The 14,933-nt window shown below is 49.0% G+C and overlaps 5 protein-coding genes across 5 annotated transcripts; 3 read left to right on the forward strand and 2 right to left on the reverse strand.

Moving 5' to 3' along the window:
• The first annotated feature begins 208 nt into the window (after positions 1-208).
• GGS25DRAFT_481627 (cytochrome c and c1 heme-lyase) lies at positions 209-1,661 on the forward strand. Its single transcript, XM_049260203.1, has 2 exons — positions 209-1,055; positions 1,174-1,661. The coding sequence occupies exons 1-2, from the start codon at positions 361-363 to the stop codon at positions 1,457-1,459; spliced, it is 981 nt and encodes a 326-aa protein (XP_049118924.1). The 5' UTR covers positions 209-360; the 3' UTR covers positions 1,460-1,661.
• A 189-nt stretch (positions 1,662-1,850) lies between these two features.
• On the reverse strand, positions 1,851-3,175 carry GGS25DRAFT_513390 (vitamin B6 photo-protection and homoeostasis-domain-containing protein; the record flags this gene model as incomplete). The annotated part of the gene is made up of 2 exons (XM_049262872.1): positions 1,851-2,870; positions 2,975-3,175. The coding sequence occupies 2 exons, from the start codon at positions 3,173-3,175 to the stop codon at positions 1,851-1,853; spliced, it is 1,221 nt and encodes a 406-aa protein (XP_049118925.1).
• A 1,129-nt stretch (positions 3,176-4,304) lies between these two features.
• On the forward strand, positions 4,305-6,286 carry GGS25DRAFT_184133 (RNA-binding domain-containing protein). The gene is made up of 2 exons (XM_049256653.1): positions 4,305-5,837; positions 5,939-6,286. Exons 1-2 carry the CDS (start codon positions 4,945-4,947, stop codon positions 6,183-6,185), a joined length of 1,140 nt encoding a protein of 379 aa, XP_049118926.1. The 5' UTR covers positions 4,305-4,944; the 3' UTR covers positions 6,186-6,286.
• GGS25DRAFT_530002 (uncharacterized protein) lies at positions 6,277-8,091 on the reverse strand (the record flags this gene model as incomplete). Its single annotated transcript, XM_049265334.1, has 3 exons — positions 6,277-7,061; positions 7,192-7,909; positions 7,981-8,091. 3 exons carry the CDS (start codon positions 8,089-8,091, stop codon positions 6,277-6,279), a joined length of 1,614 nt encoding a protein of 537 aa, XP_049118927.1.
• A 2,264-nt stretch (positions 8,092-10,355) lies between these two features.
• GGS25DRAFT_519454 (uncharacterized protein) lies at positions 10,356-11,050 on the forward strand (the record flags this gene model as incomplete). Its single annotated transcript, XM_049263708.1, has 2 exons — positions 10,356-10,442; positions 10,499-11,050. 2 exons carry the CDS (start codon positions 10,356-10,358, stop codon positions 11,048-11,050), a joined length of 639 nt encoding a protein of 212 aa, XP_049118928.1.
• Positions 11,051-14,933: the final 3,883 nt, after the last annotated feature.

The following is a 14,933-nucleotide window of genomic DNA, read 5'->3' on the forward strand; positions in this document are numbered from 1 at the left end:
CAATCAACCTTCAGAATCCAACCTAACCTTAATGATGTATCAGTTTGAGGCGACGCCTGCACCAGTGCACCTGCCTCCTGCCGCGAAGGTACCTAGGTAGTTACACGCCTATGCAAAAAACTGGATACCCACCCACTCGGCAGAGCCCGAAAAAATCTCCATAAAAGAGTTTCTTTCAATGTGATGCGATGCGCGACTAGCCGATTTTATCGATAAGAATTTTTATTGTGTGACTTAGTTAGATCCGCCGATGGGAAAATGATCGTGAGACTTTCATACCTAATGATTTTCCTTCTCAATCGCATAGACTATAACTGATAAAGGCCTGTCGCATTGCTTGATACGCCCTAACAAATCAACATGGCACAATCGGAAACGGCTTGTCCCGTCGACCACAAGAGCAGGGAGGCATGGCTCGAGAAAGCACGACAGGCGTCCGGCGCCGAAGGGGGGCCTCCGTCGCAATCGCAATCGCAATCCCTGCCCCCGTCGCATCCACCCGTCCCGAGCGCCGCCGCGTCGAAGGATGCTGCTGCCGCCGAGGAAAGCTGCCCCGTAGATCATAAGGCGCGGGAAGTGTGGCTGCAGCAGGCCGCTCGCGCAGCAGCAGCAGCAGCATCTACGTCCTCTTTCCCTCCTCCTCCTCCATCCTCCCAACCCTCCACAGCGTCGTCATGGACATCCTACCTCCCGCACATCCCCTTCTGGAGCAGCAGTTCGCCCACTCGCCCAGCACCACCACCACCACATTCCACCACACCAACCTTATCCCCCCTCGGCACCGACCGCGAAGTCTCCACGATACCGCGCTCCCCCAACAAGCCCGACGACCCGACATCAGCACCCGCAAACACAGAGCAAGAGACGGGCGCGGACCTGGCGTCAGGAAACTGGGTGTACCCCTCCGAGAAGATGTTCTTCGAGGCGATGAAGCGCAAGGGCCACGACCCGCGCGCGCCGGACATGCGCACGGTGGTGCCGATCCACAACGCCGTCAACGAGCGCGCGTGGGCCGAGATCAAGGGGTGGGAGGAGCCGTGGATTCGGGGGTCTAGGTAAGCTTGGTTCCCCTTCCTTCTCTCTCTCGCTCTTCTTTCTCTCTTCTTTTTTTTTTTTTTTTTTTTTTTTTTTTTGGTGGGTGAGTTTAGATGCTAATAAGGATGTAATAAACAGCTGCGGCGGCCCCCGCCTCCACTCCTTCTCGGGGCTAAGCACCCGCATGTCGCCCAAGGCCCGCATCAACACTCTGCTAGGCTACCAGGCGCCCTTCGACCGCCACGACTGGGTCGTCGACCGCTGCGGGAAGGAGATCGAGTACATCATTGACTTCTACGCGGGGCGCAATAACGGCGATGGCGGTGGTAGTGGCAAGTTGTCGTTTTATCTCGACGTGAGGCCGAAGCTGAATTCGTGGGATGGCGTCAAGATGCGGGCTATGCGGGCTGCTGGGTTGGTATGAGGGCCGTGCCAATGGATGGAGTGTTTTTCGTTTGGGTGAGTGCGGTATGATGGATGAGTGTGATACGGTGGGTGCGTGTTTTTGAAAGGCTCATGTATAATACGAAGAGATATCTGCATTTTTAGAATTAGATCATAGCATGGCGTATATCTCGGTAGAGAAGGATCCCCATTCATCGATAAATCGATCTCATTACAAGTCATGTTATAAAAGTCATTTCGCATTTGATTCATTGGTAACGTGTTCTATCTAATGCGGGAAGCCCGCCAAGACAGCATCGCAATATAGGGTATCTCAAAGTCCAGTCCCATACGACCCAGTACGCCCCTAAATATTGTTACACCAAGGAAAAGAGTCCCCCTTTTCCTTTTTTCCCTTATATGTGCATGGGCTATACAGGATTATTTTTAGAGTCATTGAATATGACTCTAATGGCAGGACCCGTCTCCAGACTGCTGGTATGCAACTTCCAGCCTGCATCTAGAAGACGTTGCCACATATCATTCTCTTCACTGAGACGAACCCCGGCGTATGCCTCGATCCAGGCAATCACGGGATCCAATGGGTCCCCGAGGAGCAGAAAAGCGGGATGGTAGGGCCGGTCCTTCAGGAAGATCTTTTTACCCTTCTTCCCATCCACGATGACGTAGCCAACGTCCACAAAATCCTCAAGATTGACGCCCTCAACTTCGCTACACTCGGGTAAGCAGTCGGCGAAATGGATGGCGGGGCCCACCCAATTGAGAATATTCTCCTTGGCAGCGACTTGATTGGGGCGAAGAATAGCACCGCTGCCACAGTAGAACTCATCGAGAATAATAGTAAGACGCTGCGCGTTCAGGGTATTCAGTTGCACAGCGGAGACAGCTTGGTAGTTGGTCCAAAGATGGAGGGTAATAAGGACGACCATCCAGGCCATCACTGCCTCTCGACTGTGGACGAAGTGGACGAAGAGACTGCCGGCAAGCATGCCCACTAGGGAAATTACAGTTTCCTGGCTGCCATCTTTGGCATTGAGCTCAGCCAGGTTGCCGTTACGCGCAAAGTGTGCGCTCAGTGCGGCCTTAGCAGCACCACCCGAAACACCACAAAGTGCGCGTAGGATACCCGCGGCACATAATGCCAAGACCTTTGGATAGAAAGGGAGTGCGGGCGATAAGATGTCGAGGAACATTGCCGAGTCGTTGACGATGTCCGCCAGGTAGCGGTAAAACTTGCACTCGGGTTCAATTGCGCGGCCATAGCGGTGTGCGAACAAGATGGTAGCCAGCCTGCCAGTCGACTCCTGGAAGACAGTCAGAAGCACCGCAGCGGTGGCGGAGGAGGCAGCGTCGCCGACGCCCATGCCCTGGAGAACAGCACGCGATGACAATAGTCCGGCGATGGTGCTAAAGAACGCCTGGAGCGAGTCCTGTTGAGAGTGTAAGTAGGTGCACAACACATAGACGATACCATACATGCATACACATGTATGCATGCGCCTTGACAGAAAAAGAAATGGGATTGGGCTCATACATAGACCTGGTAGGACGTGTAATCATCCGAGACAGTATACGGGTAACCGGCCGGGAGAAACACGTTCACAAGACTCTGGACCTGAGTGCGGGCCGTCTTCTTGGGTACGATCATATTGCCATCTTGGTCGTAGATGCAAATGCCGCCGGTGTCGGTAATAGCTTGGATGATCTTAGGTGGTGCGATTGTCGCTTTGTCCATCTTTGGTGGCATTTTATTCTTCTTTCCTATCTTGTCCTTGATATAGCCGTGCTTCTTTCGTGGCATTTTGTAAAAGGGAAAACGAATGAAAATTAAAAAGAAAAAGTGAAAGTGAAAGTGAAAGTGAAAGTGAAAGTGAAAGTGAAAGTGAAAGTGAAAGTCAGTAAAGAAGAAAAGATTGAAGGTGGCAGAGTTTAAATGTTTACAATTACAGCAGCCGCGAGTGGTTGTTAAATACATGCAAGAGCTATTAAATAATAGGTACCTACCTAGGTACAATACCTAGATTGGCTGCCTGAGGTAGGCACAGTATGTACAATACCTGCGTTCAATGTTTGGAGCAAACAATCGCTAATATTACAGGCGCGGTAGTACCTGCTTGCCCCGTGATTGCCCCCACCATTATCCGGTAACTTTGATACCCCATAGTGGACCCGGCTCCGGGTACCTAGTGTATTCCCACGGGGGACGCTCCTAACAGTTAACTAAATCACCCCCTAACTAGTCCTATGCAAGGTCCAATCTGGCTGTCAGCCGTTGTGATTGATCAGAAGCTCTTAATCAGCTGGCAGTGGTCAACGTCATTTATTATTCTGTCTGAAATTTCCCTGGACCTTTTTTCTTTTTTGTTTTTCCTTTTTACATATAGTCGTGGCACTGCATATCCTAAGGACCCTTTAGAAACGCTTAAAAGTATTTCCATTAAATCCAGTATTAAACCCCAAAATAGAACTGCCTCATGAAAAGACAGCCATTTCACGAAAAGGGCGCTTTCCATCTTCCTCTCCACAATTTATTACATCACCTCTAAGAGGTCCCGCATCCACTACTACTGATCATATATCACCCAGTCATTTTTGACTACAAACTTGTTCTTTTCTTTTTTTCTTCTTTTTCCTTTATAATTAATGCGTGATCGTCGGTCTTAGGCTACAGCTGTGGCTACTTCGACATTGGAAAGTAATACACCCAATGGAGTGCTTGGGTTCAAGAGGTTATGGAAAGGCACTTGGATATAGAACTACTACAGTATCACAATAACAAACGTTTTGAAAGTTTTGTGAACCAATAAGATAATCCCAATTCTAATGCATTGGAATTGGAATTAAAACAAATTAAATCGGGTTTGTCTACATTGTGTCAGAGCATCTATGGATGGTGTTGCGGTAAGGGGTATCACGTGATCTGAGCTATTGGAATAACTTCGTCAATGCCACCGTAAACTACCTACCGAGCCTCCAAATGTACAGGAAACAATTCAATAGCTAACTACTTCAGGACGTATCCTAATTTCCATAGCCAACCAATCAAGCATGAGAAATTTAGATGGAAATTTGCTCAAGAAAGACGCACATGTTAACTAACCCCTGGATCCAAAGTTGACCCTCAAGGTTCAAAAAGCGACGGTGGTTGTTTTCTTTTTTGCGCAAGTAAAAATCAATTTAATTTCTCGTGGCAGCGAAAAATATCGGGCTTAGCCCGGTTTGCTCACATAGGCAGGTACTTGTACCTAGTGCCTAGACCAGACTTAAAGCTTTTCATTAGATCTTTTGAAATTTCCAGACGGTCTTTGCAGCCAGTCCGATTCAGGGGGAGGATTTTCCCACTAGCTCCGCGCCACACTAGTCAAGCAACCTGCTCTCTTAGCCACCATCCGTTGCCTTTATTTTTTCTTCTTTGTCTATCCCTCATTATATTTTCTCTACTAGGTACCTAATCTAGATAAAAGTCTAGCTCATAACTTACCTTTACTTTTGAAAGTGTCAGCCATGGATAACTGGCGCGAACAATCGAGCTGGCGGACCCGGGACCCGGCAGCGGCTGGCGCTGCCACTGCTCCCACCTCAGACAAGCCAGCACGACCGCAGCAGCCCCCCCGGCCGCTCTCAGGCCGCCTAACCGCCCCGTCATGGCGCACAAGCGGGGCCTCTCCCAGCACCAACAACGACGATAACGACGACGCTCCTCCCCGCGAGCAGCAACAGCGCCGCCGGGACTTCCCCTCGGGCACCGGCACGCGGCCCTCGGACCGACGCGCGCGGACCTCAGCACGCCCGCAGTCAGAGGAGGAGAGCGCGGCGGCCGTCGCCATCGCCGAGGGCCGGCGCATCTACATCGGCAACCTGCGGTACCAGGCGAAGCCGGACGACATCGCGACGGTGCTCAAGGCCAGCGGCTTCGACGCCTTCGTGCGCATCCACATGTCCGTCGACCCCTTCACCGGCCGCAACCCCAGCTACTGCTTCGTCGAGTTCGCCGACAAGGAGGTCGCGGCCAGCGCGATGGAGACGCTCGAGGGCAAGCTGTTGCTGGGCCGCGAGCTCAAGTGTCGGCCTTGCGTGCCGAAGGGGGCGCAGAGTGGTGGTGCTGGTGCTGGTGGTGGGGGGTCGGCGGGTGGTGCTGGACGCCAGGGGGGAAGTGAGGGGTTGAGTCGCTGGGGCGATTGGTCGGAGAGGAAGAATGGTGGCGGTGCTGATGGTGGTAGAGGGAGAGACAGGGTTCGGGGGGGCCGGTTGGAGGGAGAGGACGATGTGGTATCGTCGGCCTTCAGGTACCAGAAGGATTTCACCGGCAAGCGTTTATACGTGGGTGGCTTGCCTAGGATGCTTGACCAGGCGACCAACTTTGCGGAGATGACCGAGTTGTTCAAGGATTATAAAGTGTGAGTTTCTGGTTCTCCTAGCCTTCCCCCCTTTTCGTCATTATCATCTTCACTGTCTACGGTACAAGAAGTTCTGCAATTTACTAATACATACATCGTAGTGAGGCGATCAGCAAAAGGGTCTCCGCCCACGAGTCAACGCGCACCAAACCAGGATGTCACGACTATTGTTTTGTCGACTTCGCCACGTCGAACGAAGCTGAAGAGGCTTTGAAAAGCGTTAACGGCACAGAGTTTCTCGGAGGGCCTTTAAAGGTGTCACTTGCGAATGGGAGGAGTAGCAAGTGGCAGGAAAGGGAAAAAGTCGATAGTGGAGACTCAGATTTACGCGTAGAGCAAGCAGTGTAAGTTGCGGAATGTAGAGAAACCCATAGTAATCACTTGTCTCGTATGCAGTCAAAGTGCCTTTACATACATCCACCCCAAAAACACACATATCTTATTTCCCTCCGCTACCAGTAGCCTTCGGGGCTTTCTTCCCCTTCGCTTCCTTTTTCTTGACTTCCTTTTTCTCGGCTTTCTTCTCCTTAGCTTTCTCTTCCTTACTCCTTTTATCCGCCACCCTTCTCTGCAAGGTGGCCAAGTGTCGGGCCCATCTTGCCACTAGGCGCTTCCATTCTCCAAGAACTTTCTTACTCTCCCGCGAAGGGGAATCTGCCCCATGGTCATCCCTAATGGCGATTCTGACATCCACGATTTTCATTACGTCGTGAGGGGAGGGCGTGTCGTACATTAGCTGAAGTTGGCCTTCGAGGTCGGGTGACGGATCTATCTGTGCCTTGTACCATTCTTGCAGTGACTTTTGGCCTACTCTGGTCATCATAGCGCGGAGCGGCACCCAGCACAGGTCAGAACCAGTTGGCCTTACGCTCCTTTTCCGGCGAAGCCCACAATTCACCTCGGATTCTTGTAATTGATCCCATACAATCTGCTCCACAGTGTACGACCCGTAGTCCCAGGTCAATAGCCCATCTATAGTGAACGTAGGTACCTTGCGTTCGATGGTGCCCAATTTATGGTCGACGGAGTGGGATTTGCGCCGAGTTCGACTCGAAACAGGTCCTTGGACAACGGTGTTGTATGGATCAAGATGAATGCGATCCTCTCCCGCGAAATATAGGTCTGCATATTTGATAGCGTCGAGTAATTGAGCTTGGCTAGCCGCATGATCGATGACTTCTAAACGGTCATGTTCATGGTTGAAGCGGCGGATATTCTCGAGGACTACAGCGTACAAAGGTCAGTATTCGCGAGGACTATAACGTTCGAAGGTCAGTATTCTCTATAGGTAAGTACTCTTCTCTAAAGAAATTTCGAAACGAGATATTCACAAAATAGAACATGAAGTTCTTACTAGCTTCGTGAATCTTCGTCACTGCAGGTATAATATCCATTGGGCCCAGATGGCCGGGCAATCGCAAGCTCGAAGGTAAATCAGAGGTTGGGTCTCCCAAGATAAAATCGCGAGGGCCAGGTATCATAACTAAGTTGAGTCGTAGATAATGTCGATTTAATAGCAATGGGATTTCTTGCGGTTGCCTGATGAGATCCGGTAACTCGCTTCCTAATTTCAAGATATTCTCCTCGAGCATACGCAGGGGGATTCTCACATTCAGTCGTACTTCCCGCAGATTAGAGCACTGAGCTAAAAGCGTCATGATATGGTGCTGCATTTTGCTGTACTGACTCAAGGGAATTCCCCAAGCGGTCTTGATTGGAGGCCAAACGGTGATACGGTCTACCAAGCCATTCAAATCAATATGTTGGATCGCTCGTCGTCGTTCAGGAGTTATAGCCGCCAAGTATGGAATGATATTTGAGGTGTCGAACAGGAAGGTGTTGACCCGATAGAAGACAGGCCATGCTTCCAGTTCCGCATATATTCTTCGGCAAGTTCTACCAAGCAAAACAACCGTCAAGGGAGGCACATTAGCACCAGATAATGCCTTAGGAGGCTTGAACGAACGATGTTGACGAGAATCCCAAACAAACTTATTTGAACGGGGTTTGACCTGTACAGGTATGATAAATCCGTCGTAAGCTACCGCGTAGTCGTAAATCCGTAAGCGAATCTAGGAAATGAGTAAGCATTAATGTCTTAGGCACTTAGAAATCGATAGAGATAATAAAAAGCACTACGAACATCTAGCGGGATCTTGCTGAAGAACAGCGCCTCGCTGTTCTGTTTGGATAGGTGGATATTAGGATGTTCGGGATCCTCCAAGGAGTGGATTGTTAGCTTTTTGGAAACCATATCGGCCCCCTCTAAATAGACAAGCAAAAATGTGTAGGTATGTGTCTGAGTACCTGAGCGATGACAAGGCTCACGACGTTGCTAGGTTAATTAAGTTCTTAGATACGGGTGGAGGGTATCTAATACTCGCTGGGAATCGATTTATCGTAGAAAATGAAATGAGAAGGTGAAAAGTCTTAAATATGCTAATGGTATAGATGTTTGTATCCTTGTTTCCCTAGGTCCAATATGCTTGTTCGTACGGTGTTCGTATCGCCTAAGGTTATGACTGTTGCCCCCGTATGTTTAGGTACTTTAAGAGTCATATAGGTATATCCAAGCATAGAGGATGTCTAAACGTTTGTGATTGAAATAAAAGGCTATGTTAGGTGAAGATTGAAAAAGAAGTAACCTGTTAGGAGTTTTACAAGTTTTTTTGTTACCTGCCAGACTTATATAACCCCTTTATTAGACTACTCTCCATAATTGAAGCTATTCGCAACAAATGCCTAAGGTATGTATGTAAGCTATGAGACTTTAAGATTACGAAGTATTAGTTGCCTCGACTAGGTACCTAAGATATCTAAGACGTTATTCCTTATTTTTATAGCTCTTTGACCAAGTGGCATTGTCTCCCCCAGGTTCTATCCCATTCTCGTCGCCAACCACAATACAATCTCGGCCAGTCTTTAATGGAAAGTATACTTGTCGTTGACTGGACGGTACTGTCTAGCAGGTGACAGAAACGATTATCAAAACAGTTTCCTAACAGATTGTTGTTTCTTAATTTCTACCTAGCATGACTCAAAATGTTACTTCCAGGACTTATTTAAAGATGACAATAGCATGACAGTTTGTGTAAGTTACCGCCCCCTAGCTAGAATAATTTCGATCTCTTTCCACTCGCTTCAGCCTGGCCTATCATCATGCCTCGCCGAACCCATTTCCTTATGACCCCTTTTGCTATTTTAGGCGGCATTTCGGCAACCTGGGCTTTCTTACCACGTCGGACAGCACGTACGCCACCCTCTGGCTTACCTATACGAACCTCCCTCCCATCCCACACCAGCAGGTTCCAGCACCTAGGACACATACCCTTCTGGGACTTTCTCGTCCCGTCTGTTCCACGTGGGACACGGCGAACGCCATGGTACAGATGTCCGCATTCGTAGACTTGAATTATTTTGTAATAAGCCGACCTTAATACTCTCGAGGGTTTCAGTTCTGCGCACTCTTCCGCTGTGAGATGTGTACACTCAAGACGGTTTAGAAGCCTGCACAAAGCACATGGCGGCTTTGGCTTTGTAGGTGATATTTCTGCGTTGTGTGTAGTATATGACGATCCTGCCGGCTTACTTTCGTTATCTTGGTCCATAATGACAATTTACCGTGCTAGCGATCTACTATAGGCTAACACATGATGGAGTTCACATGGCTTATACTTAGATGTGGCTTCTGGGACTCGTCATGATTTTCCTGCCTGAGAACAATGACCCAACAAGTAGAAGTCAAAGACATTGTAACTCCAACTCATACTCTCTTTGTCTGACCGAGAAAGATTCCCCTTTTACGTAGCCCCTGAATCTACTGTATTAATCACATAGCTTTGTGCTATAGCTATGTATTAGGTATGTGGGGTGTAGCTTGGAAACAATACGACAGTATGATAACAGTATCTATACAAACCGAAGAGTACGTTTAGAGTACTTATTGCAAGAACAGCTGATGTACTATGTAGCGTAGCATTCACTGATAGTTTTAACCTACTATTCATTGCATTCCTCAAACTCATCAAGGCGGTCATACTTAGGTATCTTCGCTCCTTTAGGAGTATAATATCTTACCCCTATCTATGTATGACCCTATCTGGGTATGCTTACCTAGGTACCTACCTATAGCCAGCCGGACTAGCACATGCACATCAAAGGTCCAATGAACCATCCTACCTTCCGTATTGGTCGTCCGGCCGCAAGACCGATGCTTACCCCTCCGCTCTATCGCGCCGGGCCGGATATTTTCAACTTCACACTAACCTACCTATCACCTACACCCATTTCTCCACAGCCCCCATACTTACACTACGTCAACGATGCGCGCAGTGAAGGCTACCTACACGAAAGCATGCAAATGCAAATAAAATGACCCGAGACCCAACCCCACAACCACAGCCACAACCACAACCCCCCCCCCCCCCCCCCCAACGCCACCCTCGTCATCTCCGTCTCACTAATCGCGTAGGCCGGCCCGGAGCACCTCGGCGCCGCGCCGCACCGTGCCGTTCCTTGATGCCGGGGCTGTGGGTGGGACTGCCACGTGCACTTTGGCGGCGAGTCCTTCCTTCTTCTTTAACCCCCGACGGTGTGGCGGGGACAGTTCGCCAAGTTTCATCATCACCCACGCACCCCAGCCACCTCCGGCGCGCGACTAGCACCAGCCCGCGGGGTGCGAGGTCGTGCTCGCGCTCGCGTCGGGGCCGAACGTGTACGGCGCGGGCGCGTGTCTGAGGGGCACGGGGACGTGTTTGCGCTGCCTGCTTTCGACTGTGCTAAGGGGGGGGAGGCGCGCACGCAGTTCAGCCCCGAGGAGCTGCGGTGCGCCAGAGTCGCTGCGCATGTGCACGGGAAGCCGGGGCGGCGACGGTGGAGCACGTGTCATTCGCGGATGCGGAGTAGTAGTGCATCAAGGAGAAAGGGACCGTCTGCATCGCGACGCGCACGATCGTGGAGCTGCTGCTGCTGCTGTAGTCGGGCGGGCGGAAAAGGGGGTTGTCGTGGCAGCAGCAGTGGGAGAAGGCGCAGCTGTGCGTGGAAAGAACTCGCTGGCCGGCGTGCCGATCGCCACGTCGCCGGGGTTCAACATGGCGATGGAGCTGGACTACGCCGTGCAGGCCGGGCTGAAGCAACCTAGAGGCGATCAAGGCCGCTACGGCCAATGGGCCCCCTTACGGTTGGAGCTCAGGCGGCGAAGACGGGCCAGCTGAAGGTCGGATATGAGGCCGACATTCTGGGGCTGTTCAAGAATGCGGTAGAGGACGTGAAGGTCTTACAAGACAAGGCGACGATCGGATGGGTGTGGAAAGGGGGAAGACTGCTTAAGGGGCCAGGAGTCGGGCCGTGGGGAGAGGAATCGTAGTTCCGACAAGATGGGTTGTCAAGACCACTTTTCTATATTAGTTCTGAGCGGGTATTGATGTGCGAAAGGGGGGGGAAAGAAGTCGAGGTTCAGGTGTTTATTTGTAGCGGGAAGGGTGGTTCGCTACTATTGAAGTTTGGAACCATGGTGAAGCTATCGTCTTTACCTTCGCCGATCACACATCAACTCATGGTTGAAGGCTGAAGGCCCGATTCCGCATTAGCCATCTAGCAGCCATCTCCTTGACCTCAGCCCAATGACATCATACTATCTAGGCTACTCCTTTCGGTAGAAAGGATAATGGTAGATCGGTATAGAAGTTGATATTCTAGACTAGCGACCCTAATGTAGATCATTGTGATATTGTCTTCTGGTTTGTAAGACTGGATACTGGATGAGAGATAATTATCTTTCGGCCGAGTAAAATGAAGAGGTAATGAAGATGACCAATTCCTTATTTCTCTGTCGTTTCGCATTCCAATTAATATCGAATTCAGCCTGATTGCCATTTAACTAATGACAATCAAAAAAGAACTTTGCCAACATCTACCTAGGTTAATAGGTATGCCCAGAAGTCCTAGATGGTGAAGTTTGGTACAACAACAAAAAATGAAACAGAAAAGCAAAATTCTCTGCTCTTGCTAGTTATTATTACCTCCAGGCGAATACCAAGTCAAACGAAACCTTTCGGATAGCAGAGCAGGTTAGTTATCGAACGATGTTGTTTCACCACTTCGCGTCCAAATGGGACCCTTTTTTACTAGCAACCCCTTCGCTATGGGCCTAATTGAAAACGATCCCTGAAAGCTATTACTGTAGGTATTAGCGACGCGAAAGCCCCTACGCGGCGCGAAACGTTTAGCGAGGGGTTGTTTGATGAATGAAGAATCCTGCGAGCAGTCATAATGAAATTGAATTGAGGGAATGTTAACTATGCTGGCCTGAATGAAAAAACGAAATAACTTACTGCAAGATAAGTAAGTATGTACTAACCTAGGTAAGTAAGTTGGATTCCAATCAATCATAAATGCGATCAACGAAAAAGCTGACACGTGCGCGCTGTCGTGGAATGTATAGAATAACACTGTTTAAGTGCGATGAGGCTATTTGATGTTTGATCACGAACTCAGCCACTGCTGTTAATACCAGTACAGCTGAAGTTCAATGTCCCCTTACGACGTTGTCAATGGTATCATCTACGCTTGATATTGCTAAGAAGATTTGACGATAGTTACCTACGGTGGTTTTTGTTGGAATTTTGTTGGAAGAGAGATTGCATAGAAAGCCCTGAAACCAATTAATTTCAACAAACCCTCGCATGCAAACACCGGCAAATGGGTATTAAAAAAATAAAAATGACCAATCCCTTGAATCTGGTTACCCTCATTATCGACGGAATGAAGGGAGATAGTTAAGAGTCTTGGTGTATAGGGAAAAACAAAACAACCAACTGCATGTTGTGTTGGACTGCGAGGCATTGCTACGTATGTAGGCACGCTGTACGCATGCATGCATTTACGGCGTACGTACAATACAATACATACCTGTTCGGTGGGAATTATCAACTAACCTAATAACTACGCGGAGCAACGCAAGCTGCAAATTACATATGCAGTAGTTTTTTTTTGAAGGAGCCGTAGTCGGAATTAGCATTCACCTCCATACATACATACATAACATAGCATACCAGTATGTCAGAATTAAGTATCCACATATTAAAATGAGAATAACGAGGGCAGCAAAGCAGGAATCTGAATCTTTCCCCTCATGATCCTCACGATGCCCTCTCGAGAACACCATCCCCGAGGTAAATCAGCATAGGCAGAAGCCTATTCATGATCTAGGGTATCTGGGTATATTGCCTAACGAACTGACAGGGTACTTATTTGCATACGTATTTTCTGCACGACATTGCTATTTCGCCATGTCAGCTTATCGTCGAGGAATCTGTGTTGGCACAGACCGCGGCCACAGTGGATAACTTTTCGGACAGCCATCTCATCTCTTTCAGGGCCTTCAGCGCTTCAGGGCCCTGAAGGGCTATGCTACAAGGTTGTGGTATAAGCCCTGTCTGTTCAGCTTCCAACTTTCGGGGTTCTCGGAAATTTTCGCTTAACCGAGAATTCTTTTCATCACGTAGGAGCCGGCGTAGGACCTCCGACGTCGTCGTCGTCGTCGTCGACCCTCGCTAAGCTCGCTAGTCGCTAGTGTGTGTAGGTCCTATGTACAATGTATACCGAGTGTATGTGTGCCATGTGTGGGTGGTCAGGGGTTGGGGACTTCAAGGACAAGCCCCCCCTTGTTGTGATCCCCTAGCCAGAATACCTTACCTAATTCTTGTTTACTATGGTGACATCGGGTATCCCGAGTTTATTGTACCCTTATTCGATCCTAGAATCTCAAAATGACATCATGTTATACCCATCTCACGTAAAAAAACAAATTCATAGGGTTCATAGGGATCTCTATTCAAGCTATTCAAGCTAATGCGCAGTGCTTCGCATTGCATTATCTTATTCGTACGAGCGTTTCAATATTCAATATTATTGTGATCTGAAAACCCATTTCCGCGCTTAACTTCATTATACTACCTACATATTACATATTATTAGTATGATATTACACCTTCTCCTTCTCCGTAACCATCTAGGGCTATTCAACCCTCGTCGGACGGAGCCTCCCCGTTTAGTTGAGAGATCACCTAAACAAGGCCGAATGACTGGTAGACGACAGCAAGCATCCTGAGCCTGGAGGGCTCGTACTATATAGCGACCATACTACTATGTAATTATGTTCCTGCATATCGTAACAACTCGCGCATGATCCTGACAATAAATGAACCCATCTCATAACCCATAACCCATCTTCATCCTGTGAAACTTCGGTATCAACCACGTGCATGCAAGGCGTCAAGCAACATACCTGGGCACATACCTGGGGTCCTAGATTCCTAGAATCCCAGGCTGTTAGGTTAGTTAATAGCTGTGCTAATGCAAACTTCTTCCTTCGCTTGGCATAACCTATCTATCCTCCCCATATTAAAGGCCGTAGGAACAGGTTGGGATCGACAAACTTAGTGGTTTGATAATCATCAGCATAGCTCTTTTCCCTCTTCGATCTACAATATACACGCTAAATCTAGATTAACTTGGAGGAGTCTTTTTCCCTCTAGGTTGAAGCAGACTCGAGGTTCGACTCGTGCCCAACTTCATCGTATAGGGGACTATGGAACATTCCAAAGACCTGTGAGAACCATAGAAGCTGTCAAGAATATTCCGTAGTGTTAGTTGAGCATCTTTGGCCGAGAACCTCTAAACCACCAGACGGTAGCCCGCTTGGCAACATACGCTTGCTTTGGTATACCGAACTCTAGCAACTAGGTAAAGGGACTTTTCGGTATGGCGGCAGGGAAGCAACATTGTGATCGACTCTTCTACCAATGTAAAACCCATGCGTTGACAATGCGCTCGGGTAGGGACCCGCGGCAATGGATTACCATGCACGGTCTATGGTTCCCACTTGGACATTGCTCAGCACACTGGCACACAACGTCCAACTTCAAGCCCCTCAATGAGACGCTGCGACGCTTCCTCCAGTTCAACATGTCCAACCGCTTGGTATCCATTCCGTCACGTGCGATCCATGTTGCCAAGGGTCCCTACCTAAATGTCCCTCATGAACTGTACAGAGAGGCGGGAAATGTCTATCCCTATTCTCCTCCCCTGACGTTG

Source organism: Hypoxylon fragiforme (assembly GCF_022984875.1).
Source record: "Hypoxylon fragiforme strain CBS 206.31 chromosome Unknown GGS25scaffold_3, whole genome shotgun sequence".
In the NCBI taxonomy this organism is placed as follows: Eukaryota; Fungi; Ascomycota; class Sordariomycetes; order Xylariales; family Hypoxylaceae; genus Hypoxylon; species Hypoxylon fragiforme.

Coding starts and splice junctions, on each gene's coding strand:
- GGS25DRAFT_481627 (XM_049260203.1), top strand. CDS start 361: ATGGCACAATCGGAAACGGCTTGTCCCGTCGACCACAAGAGCAGGGAG. Junction 1,056..1,173: donor CCGTGGATTCGGGGGTCTAG/GTAAGCTTGGTT, acceptor TGTAATAAACAG/CTGCGGCGGCCCCCGCCTCC.
- GGS25DRAFT_184133 (XM_049256653.1), top strand. CDS start 4,945: ATGGATAACTGGCGCGAACAATCGAGCTGGCGGACCCGGGACCCGGCA. Junction 5,838..5,938: donor TTGTTCAAGGATTATAAAGT/GTGAGTTTCTGG, acceptor CATACATCGTAG/TGAGGCGATCAGCAAAAGGG.